General features: G+C 39.3%; 1 protein-coding gene across 2 annotated transcripts; it reads left to right on the forward strand.

Annotated features, from left to right (window-relative positions):
- The first annotated feature begins 30 nt into the window (after positions 1-30).
- Positions 31-10,055, forward strand: OIP5 (Opa interacting protein 5). 2 transcript variants are annotated; one of them, XR_006599307.1, is made up of 6 exons: positions 31-355; positions 605-671; positions 4,875-4,997; positions 8,603-8,684; positions 9,444-9,564; positions 9,893-10,055. XR_006599307.1 is itself a non-coding variant. In XM_003987333.6 (5 exons), the coding sequence occupies exons 1-5, from the start codon at positions 31-33 to the stop codon at positions 9,986-9,988; spliced, it is 693 nt and encodes a 230-aa protein (XP_003987382.1). In that variant the 3' UTR covers positions 9,989-10,055. The 2 variants fall into 2 exon arrangements, 1 of the variants encoding a protein (XP_003987382.1); XM_003987333.6 differs by lacking the exon at positions 9,444-9,564.

Here is a 10,055-nt window from a genome sequence, read left to right on the forward strand (position 1 = left end):
GTTCGAAGCTGAGGCGGGGGCTGCAGAAAGATGGCCGCTCGGCCGAGGCGGCGTTGTCACTCACTTTATGCGATGCTGTCGCAGGGTAACGTTTGTGATGGCGCCAAGAATTCAACTGAGGAACTCTCTTGTACAACTTCTATGGAGTGGGACACGCAGGTGGTGAACGGGTCCTCGCCGCTTGGCCCCGCAGGCTTGGGGGCGGAGGAACAGCCATGCAGACCGCAGCTGCCGTCGTGGCTGCAGCCCGAGAGATGCGCCGTGTTCCAGTGTGCACAGTGCCACGCAGTACTCGCTGACTCTGTGCACCTCGCCTGGGACCTGTCGCCGTCCCTCGGGACCGTGGTATTCTCCAGTGAGTGGGGACGGAGTCTGAAGAAGACAGGAGGAAGGCGGAGAGGGTGTTCCCGCTTTGTCACGGGATGGTTGAGAGCAGGGTGGTGAAGAAAATGGGGTGAAGATTTGTAAGGAAATTAACGCCTTTGCCAAGAGTGGGGGCAACTTTTCATGTTTTTTGTGGCCATGGTGAATCTGTTTGTAGCGGGTAGGTTTTCCTTTTGAAGGCTTCACAGGTATTCATTTTGACCTCTATTTATTTACCCAGGAGTGACAAACAACGTGGTTTTGGAAACTCCCTTCCTAGTTGGCATTGAAGGTTCGCTCAAAGGCAGGTATGTACTGAGAGTTCTCCTTTGGTTTCTAGCCCCTATATTAATAACACGGAGAAGCGGGGAACCGACGTGCACAAAGGAACAAGAAAAGTTTATTCTATCCATACAGTGTATTTGAGGGATGTTCCTTTTACCTGTTTGAGACTTGTTGGAACTTGTCAGTGAAATGGAAAAGTTGGTTGTAGTTGTGTGCACATTTTAACATCTTTCTGAGGGCCACATCTCCCTAGTGGTTTGTGCAAGGGAAGTGAGGCTAAGAAAGTAATGTCCAGTAGGGAAAAAGGGAGAAAAGTACCTTTTGGTGTGTAGCGAGAATCACTATAAACTACAATCTTTGAGATAAGTAAAACTTTTAAATTTGTATTTTATCTGCAGTTCGTAATAAGCCATGGCAGGACTAATTCTTCTGTAACCTGGGAACCTGGGGAAAAACACAAGTTGAATGTTATGTACTTGAATACTGCAGGGTAAACTTTGCATCCAGTCTCTGCTGTGATCTACAAGTGAAAACAAAGTACTCAGATAATTTATTATTAGAAGGCTCCTCAATTTTGAATGTTGGCTTTAACGGCAAGACAGTTCATTCTGACCACAGTTTGGTTCCGTTTTTGGGTTAAAGTACGGGAATTGTTACTTTACCCAGTAATTGGAAAGAGCTTTGCAGCTCCCTTTTCCCAATTGAAAGATACTTACCAGAGTGTCCTCTTCCCACCTAAAGGGAACAGGTAGGAAAAGAGTGGTGGCTTGCTTGGCATTGGGTCATTTGGGGCCAGAAGCAGATGTTCTCCAAATATCTTCTTAAAGTAGGATAAGGCATCTAGGCACATGGTATCCAGTACTGTGCCCATTAGCCACATGTAGCTATTGAGTACTTACAATGTGGCCATCCTGAATTGAGACATACCATGAGTGCAAATATACACTAGATTTTGAAGACTTAATACAAAAAAATTAATAGGTTAAAAATATTGATGACATGTTGAAATGATATTTTTGATATATTGGGTAGCATAAAATGTATTAAGGCTAATTTCACCTGTTCCCCTGAATTTAACAAGACTAATAGAAAATTTTACATTACTTATGTGCCTCACATTATGTCCCTTTTGGGCAGTACTGATGTAGATGGTTTAGAAAACACTGGAGGGAAATTCCCATGTGTTTGTATACTTTTAGAATAAGGAGAGCCATGGGACTTGGTAGGAAGAGATTTATTATCAGGAAATGGTTCCTGTGATTATGGAGGGTGAGAATTCCCAAGAGCTGTAGTCGGCAAACTGGAGACACAGGAGAGCCAGTGGTTTAGATCTAGTCCAAGTCCACAAGCCTGAGAACCAGGAAAGCCAAAGGTGTAACTTCCAGTCCAAAAGCCAGAAGGGTCTAGACAGAAGAAGAGCCTACTTTTCAGTTCAAGTCCAAAGGCTAAGGAAAAAACCAATGTTCCAGCTTAAATCAGTCAGACAAGAGGAGTTTCCCCTTATTCCTGAAAGGGTTAGCCTTTTTGTTCTAATTCATCAGACCTTCAGCTGCTGAGATGAGGGCCATCCCAAATCAGTCTACTGATTCAAATGTTAATCTCATTCAAAAACACTCTCACAAACACGTTCAGAGTATTTGACCTAACTGGGCACCATATGACCTAGTTAAGTGGACACATAAAATGTAACTATCACTTGTTAACTTGGCAGCCACACGCATTTCCTAAAACCATACGAGACTGCAAATAAAGACAATACCAAGGTCATAATTCTAACATGTTACAACTGTCCTGCATACAACTGAAAACATACTAATCCCTTCTCTGGAAGAGGAAATAAAGTCCTTGAGTGATGTTTACATTTCTCCTTGATATCTCATAATTTATACTGTAAAGTAAAATTAATAATAAATAGTTTGATATAGTATGATATAATAGTATGATCTTATGTTACACAGTAAGGGAATAAGAGAGAAGAAAAGAGATAAACATGCAAAAACACAGACATACTCATAACTAAGGAGGAAATACTCATGACAATCACAGTCCCCATTTCTGTAACTGGTTACTAGGTCATAGCTGATATTTATAACTAACTTCTTACACTACCCATATATATCCCCTTGCCTTCAGCAAGCACTCAGCTGGTCATAGTTCTTTGGCGTGGTAATGCATACCTTCATTTTGAAGGACTTGAGCCATTAGCAGACTAATATTCAATGAAATATGTTATATTGCACACACAAGCATATTTTGGGAATTTTTTTCACATTTTGCTCTGTTCCATATGTTAGTTTCTCTGAGACATTTTTCTATAGGTACTGTGATTTGTCTGATACCATTAATTCCTGCATAGGAATTAATTTAAATTAATGCAACTTTTTTTTTTTTAAGTTTATTTATTTATTTTGAGAGAGAGGGAGAAAGTGGGAGAGGGACAGAGAGAATCCCAAGCAGACTCTGCACTGCCAGCGCAGAGCTCAACGTGGGGCTCAAACTCATGAACTGTGAGATCATGAGCTGAGCTGAATATCAAGAGTTGGATGCTTCACCGACTGAGCCACCCATGTGCCCTGATGCAACTTTATTTCATGGCTTGCTTTTTGGTTACTATACTCACAAATATACAGTACTACATGTGTGGTATGGGACTTAATTTACCAATGAATTTGGGATATTATGTTTATTTTTTTTAGTGTCCGTTGACATGAATTTTTTTTTAGTCAAGTGATTTTTATACTCTATTAATGCAATTTTACTGCATAATATATTATGTTTACAAAAATAATTTTTTCCTGTATCAAGCTACTTTAAAATTATTTTCAAGGCGTGCCTGGCTGGCTCAGTTGGAAGAGCTTGTGACTCTTGCTCTTGGGGTGGTGAGTTCAAGCCCCATATTGGGGGTAGAGACTACTTAAATAAATCAATTTTAGACTGAGAGAGAAAACACACGCAGTAGAGGGAGAGGGAAAGAATCTTAAGCAGGCTCTGTGCCCAGTGTGGAGCCCAACATGAGACTCGAGCCCATGACCCTGAGATCATGACCTGAGCTGAAATCAAGAGTTGGACGCTTAACTGACTGAACCACCTAGGAACCCCAATAAGTAAAAAATTAAAAAAAAAAATTGTTTTCAGTACATGCATGATGAAACACAGTTTTTTCTTAAAACATTTCTTTGTATTATTTGAATACGTCTTACACACCAGCAAATATGGTTAGTGACTTACCCAAGTGGTGTAACTGTTTCCTCATCCAGTAATCTTTCAGAGGATAAAAAAAAAGAAAAAAAATAGATGCCTTGGCTAGGGTAATAGGATTTCTTCCCCCCCCCCCCCCCCCCCACTCTATTGGCATTTTGTCTGGGTATTTTTAAGTTAATTTTTTTGTTACATCTGCATAAGAAATTTCTTGATTTGAGTTCTATTAATTGTTTAGTAAGCCCCAATCAATTTAATTATTTTCCTTATACTGGAAATTGGTTTGATGGTAGCTAATTTGTATGGTTATGTGTAGTTTGTGGGGTTTTTTGTTTATTTATTTTTGAGAGAGAGAGAGGATCCCAGTCAAGCTCTTCTCTGTCAGCACAGAGCCCAAGGCTCCTGAGATCCTATCATGACCTGAGCTGAAATCAAGAGTCAGAGGCTTAACCTACTGAGCTACTCAGGTGCCCCTGGTCATGTATAGTTTTATATGTTTAAATATTAATCTGATTAGTTAGCTCTTTTTCTGCTTTTTTTTTTTTTTAATTTTTTTTTTCAACGTTTATTTATTTTTGGGACAGAGAGAGACAGAATATGAACGGGGGAGGGGCAGAGAGAGAGGGAGACACAGAATCCGAAGCAGGCTCCAGGCTCTGAGCCATCAGCCCAGAGCCGACGCGGGGCTCGAACTCACGGACCGCGAGATCGTGACCTGGCTGAAGTCGGCCGCTTAACCGACTGTGCCACCCAGGCGCCCATCTTTTTCTGCTTTTCAAATGTAAATTATTCTATTGAACTGACAATTATACATCCATAATTGCTTTTGTGGCCAGAATCCACAAGAGAATCTGTAATCTAGGATGTAATTTTATTAAAACTTGAGTTAACCTTTTGTGAATGTGACATTTCTTCAGGCTCGGTCCTATTATGGCATAGTTTTTAGGAGACATAGTTTCCAGAGACTGGTTATTTTATATTTCTTCTCTGATTTTTTTTTCTTACCCATATTCCATTTTTTCCTCTAGCATTTACAACCTTTTATTCTGTACTTCCTGTGGGATTCCCATTGGTTTCCATTTGTATTCTACCCATGCTGCTCTGGCTGCCTTGAGAGGTCACTTCTGCCTTTCCAGTGACAAAATGATATGGTGAGTAGACTTAGATATTCTTTATCAAATACATGTTAAAAGAACTTCCTGAAAAAAACAGAATGTGTGTACCAAAGAAAATGCTAAAGCCAGGCATTGTCGTTTACACAAAAAGATGGGCAGTGGGACCAAAATAAAGTCTCATAATGTTATGCTCATTTTAGATGTCTTGTAATCATACCATGTCTTATTAATCATACCTTGGAATAAATGAGAGGATATTCTTTCATTATAGAAACTTCTGGAACGTAAGCTTTTGCAAAATAATGTTGTAATAGACACTTACTGATTTGTGCCCAGCCTCTGTTTCTCTCCCCATAGAGTGGGACCTTGTATCCTTATTTTTATTGTGTGTGATAGATATCATTCCCAGGTGATGGGATCAAGAATGAATACCTCACCTAAGCTAAGCAAATTAGGCTTTCTACTCTAGGAATTTGAAATAAGGACCCAGAGACATTGGTCATTTGTAAATGGTACTGGTGCTGAAGTTGGGAAATGAAAGCTCTAGGTTTAGGATAGCTATTTTCTATGTTGTACATGTAGATGCAGAGAAATCTTGTCTGGAGAAAAGAATGATGCAGATAGATACCCACAGGAAGGTAAAAAAAAAAAAAAATACCATGTGGCCTCACAGAATCAGACAAAGTACACTACTTATTATTCCTTCTTATGTAGTACTTTGGATATTTCTTTATCTTCCTAATACTACTTTCACTTAAGCTTGCTTGCTTGCTTATTTATTTATTTATTTATTTATTTATTTATTTATTTATTTATTTTACATGTATTCATTTTTGAGAGACAGAGACAGAGCACAAGCGGGGGAGGGGCAGAGAGAGAGGGAGACACAGAATCCGACGCAGGCTCCAGGCTCTGAGCTGTCAGCACAGAGCCCGACGCGGGGCTCGAACCCATGAGCTGTGAGATCATGACCTGAGCCGAAGTTGGACGCCCAACTGACTGACCCACCCAGGCACCCCTACTTTTTTTTTTTTTAAGCTTACTTTTTTAATGTTTATTTTTTTGAGAGAGTACACACGTGTGCAAGCTCAGGGGAGGAGCAGAGAAAGGAAGACAGAAGATCAGAAGCAGGCTCTGTGCTATCAGCACAGAACCTGATGTGGGGCTCAAACTCACGAACCCCTGAGACCATGACCTGAGCTGAAGTCGGACACTTAACCAACTGAGCCACCCAGGTGCCCCTCACTTAAGCTTTTTTGTTTATTATAACAAATTGAAACATCTATTATAGTCTTTTCTTGATCTTTTAAAAAAAAAGTGGGGGAGGGTTGCCTGGGTGGCTTAGTCGGCTGTGCGTCTGACTTTGATTTCAGCTCAGGTCATGTTCTCATGGTTCGTGATAAAGCCCCATGTCAGGCTATGTGCTGACAGTGAGGAACCTGCTTGGGATTCTTTCTTTCCCTCTCTCTGCCCCTCCCCTGTGTGTGTGCACGTTCTTTCTCTCTCTCAAAAATAAATAAACATTGGGGCTCATGGGTGGGTCAGTCAGTTGAGTGTCCGACTCTGTTTTGGCTCAGGTCATGATCTCACAGTTCGTGGGTTCGAGTCCCACATCGAACACTGTGCTGGCAGCAGGGAGCCTGCTTGGGTTTCTCTCTCTCTCTGTCTCTCTGTCATAAATAAACATTTAAATTAAGTAATTTAAAAAAATAGGCATTGATGACCTACTTTATGTGTTTATGCCAGATATTAAGCTTACCTCACTTGAGTTCTTAATAGAAGAACACTGGGTCTCAGAGAGGGGAGCTGAGATTTTAATCTGTCTTAACACTAAAACTCATTTTCCTTTCATTAAACATGAAGTTTCCTTTTTCTCTTTTTATGTTTTTACTTATTTTTGAGTTAGAAACAGCATGAGTGGGAGAAGGCCAGAGAGGGAGAAAGAATTTGAAGCAGGCTCTGCACTTTCAGCATGGAGCCCATTGTGGCTCAAACTCACAAACTTCATGACCTGAGCCAAAATCGGACCCTTAACCAACTGAAGCACCCAGATGCCCATCCTTTTTCTCACTTAATGTGCTTAGATAGGTGTTTCTAGGTGAGTTTTGGGTGACTAAACAATAAAACTCATAAAGCCCATCTTTCATTCACAAGGTTGTTCAATGTGCATTAGGTATACTATTTGTTCCTCGGTGCAATTTTTTTTCTTTACTGCAAATTTTCAACAGAAAATACATACTTCAGATGGATTGATAACTTACTTTCATTTTCTAATTTCTTAAGTCATTTCTTTAAATTTTTTTAATGTTTATTTGTTTTTGAAAGAGAGAGAGAGAGAGACAGAACACAAGTTGGGGAGGGGCAGGGAGACAGGGAGACACGGAATCTGGAGCAGGCTCTAGGCTCTGAGCTGTCAGCACAGAGCCCAACACGGGACTTGAACCCCCCAGACCGCGAGATCATGACCTGAGCCAAAGTTAGACCCTTAACCTACTGAGCCACCCAGGCACCCCAAATAAGACCTAAGTTTAAAGAGGGTGAAAAGTTATTTCTAACTGTGTGCTATTAGTAACCTCAAGTCTTCTTCAGAAAGTTAGTAAGTAGTTGTTCCAGGTGAGCTGTAATTGAGTTTTTGCACAAGGAAGTTAAGTTTTTAGTAACAAAAATTTTTAATGTAAATTTTAAAAGTATAATAGGATTTTAAGTAATTTCTTCAAAATAAGGAGTTGGGACTCAAAGGTCAGTATATTCTTTCTGATTAAGTAGAAATTAGGAAAGTATAGGTAGCACAAGTCTGGAAAGATAATAAATCTATGTCTTTGTGTGTCAGAATGAATTTGGTTGCTAGGAAAAATTAAACCTGACTGATGGTGGCTTTAACAAGTAAGGGTGGGGGTGGTTGGCCACCCCAGGAGTCTTCTAGTGGCTCAGCCACAATAGAGCTCTGGGTGAGCATCTCTGGTTTTCTCGGCCTTTTCTTCTTGTAGGCTGTGACAGTTATAAGCATTACATTCATAGACAATAGCATTCCCAACTGGAAGGAAAAGGATATGGGAAATGGGAACACAGTGAATGGTCTCTTTAGCAAAAATTTCCTTATTGTTGGCCAAACTATGTCCCATGATTGCCTTAAGGCAGGAGAGCAAATATGTGACCGTGGAGAGTAAGACTGCACACGTGGCTCAGAGCAGTTATTATTCATCTCCTACTATTGGGCATACTCCTGCCCTAAATGAAATCTGGGTTCTGTTAGCCAAAAACAAGTTAGGAATGGCTACTGGATAGGCAACCAACAGTGTTGTCACAATATGATTACTTTTCTTCTAACTGCTACACGATCTACTGGTGGACTGTGAAGCTTATACTCATCAGAATTCCTCATAGGACCCTGGTTTTTGTCTTTAGTTTGTTGTGGGGTTATTTTGTCTCCTGGCTGGCAAGGGGTGAGATAAAACACACAGTCTCTTTGATTTCTTAGTTGAGGATTTGTTTTTCCTAAAAGACACATTATGAATGCTGAAATGGAAATCTATAAGAAGGCGGTCCTTGCCTGACATGTTATTTTAGAGGGCAAGTTTGTTTCACTAATAATCTTATCTGTAGTATGATACTAATATTTTCTTTATATATTTTCTATCCAGCTATCTCTTAAAAACAAAGGCCATAGTAAATGCATCTGAGATGGATATTCACAACTTATCTCTACCAGAAAAGATTGCAGAGGTAAAATTTCATGATGGTTGTATATTTACTATAATACAGGCATACCTCAGAAATATTGTGGGTTCAGTTCTAGACCACCAGAATAAAACAAATACCATAATACAAAGCAAGTCAGATTAATATTTTGGTTTTCCAGTGCATATAAAAGTTATGCTTATACCAAACTGTAGTTTACCTAAGTGTACAATAGCATTTTCTAAAAAAAACAACATGCATACCTAAAAATTCTTTGGTAAAGGGACTAAATAGCAGAAGAAAAGAGAAAGAAGTAGAAAAAATGTCCCAGGAAATAGTTGAAAAATTCCCAAATTTGATGAAAAACATAAATTTCCATATCCAAAACCTTAATGGGCCCCAGGTAGGATAAACACAGAAGAGATTTATTTATACCCCAACATATCATAGTAAAAATGTGGACCAAAAAAAAATCTTGAAAGCAGCAATAGAGAAATGATTCACCAATCCAAGGGTAGCCCCAAACAAAGGAGAGGCTCTAGAGTTACTTGTTTAAGTCATAGTTCCTGATGAATTTTGATTGTTTTTGTATCTTGGATGATAAAAATGAGATTTAGTGTATGGTGCAAATTATGTCAGAAATAAGACTTTTGCTAACCCAACTTCAACAGATAATCCTCCGTAATTCTGTATTTCATATTTTATGCTGAATAATACCACTAAGTTTGGTTCTAGATATAGCTATTCATAGGTGAAAGAACTATTGAAAATTGTCTAATTACACCAAACATATGTTCTTAACAGGGCTACTTTTGAAGACCATTGGCAGAATATCAAACAAAAGCATTTGTTACCGGAAACAAAGGAAAAAAGTTAGATTCTTGCCACTAGGAAAGGAAAGGAAGACTAGTTGATGCTTCTCTCCGTAAGCTTTCTTACTCCACCTTATCCTTGTCTTCCTTTCCAGTATTTGGAGTTTAAACCTGGTGATAAGAGGTAGATAGGAGAGAGACTGAAGCAGTGACACTCAGCAATGGCTGGTCTTTTTTCACATGAACTTTGTATCTAAGGATCTCATTGTGCTCTGAGTTTGTACCATAAAGTTCTTTCAGAAATAGAAGAAACATATTTATGAAATATGTTGAGACACTGCCAACTCCCAATCACTAGTTTAAATTTGAAACGGCTTTTGGAATCACCAAATTGAGTGTTAAGCTTAAGATGCCCTGATACCTATTTATTTTTCTTCCTAGCTGAAAGAGAAGATAATGTTAACTCATACTCACTTAAATTCACTGATGAAGATTCTGAAGGAAGTAACTCCTGACCAGCCCAAGCCAGAAAACTGATCCAGAATCAGAGTTTAAGTATTAGGGTCGGTAAATAAATAAATTAATAAATATTTTTTTTAAAGTA

The sequence above is a fragment of the Felis catus genome, chromosome B3 (assembly GCF_018350175.1).
Source record: "Felis catus isolate Fca126 chromosome B3, F.catus_Fca126_mat1.0, whole genome shotgun sequence".
Lineage (NCBI taxonomy): Eukaryota > Metazoa > Chordata > Mammalia > Carnivora > Felidae > Felis > Felis catus.

Excerpts from the sequence above, each read along its gene's own strand:
- OIP5 (XM_003987333.6), top strand. The coding sequence starts at position 31 with ATGGCCGCTCGGCCGAGGCGGCGTTGTCACTCACTTTATGCGATGCTG. Across the intron at positions 356-604 it reads CGGGACCGTGGTATTCTCCA|GAGTGACAAACAACGTGGTT; the intron begins GTGAGTGGGGAC and ends TTATTTACCCAG. Across the intron at positions 672-4,874 it reads GAAGGTTCGCTCAAAGGCAG|CATTTACAACCTTTTATTCT; the intron begins GTATGTACTGAG and ends TTTTTCCTCTAG.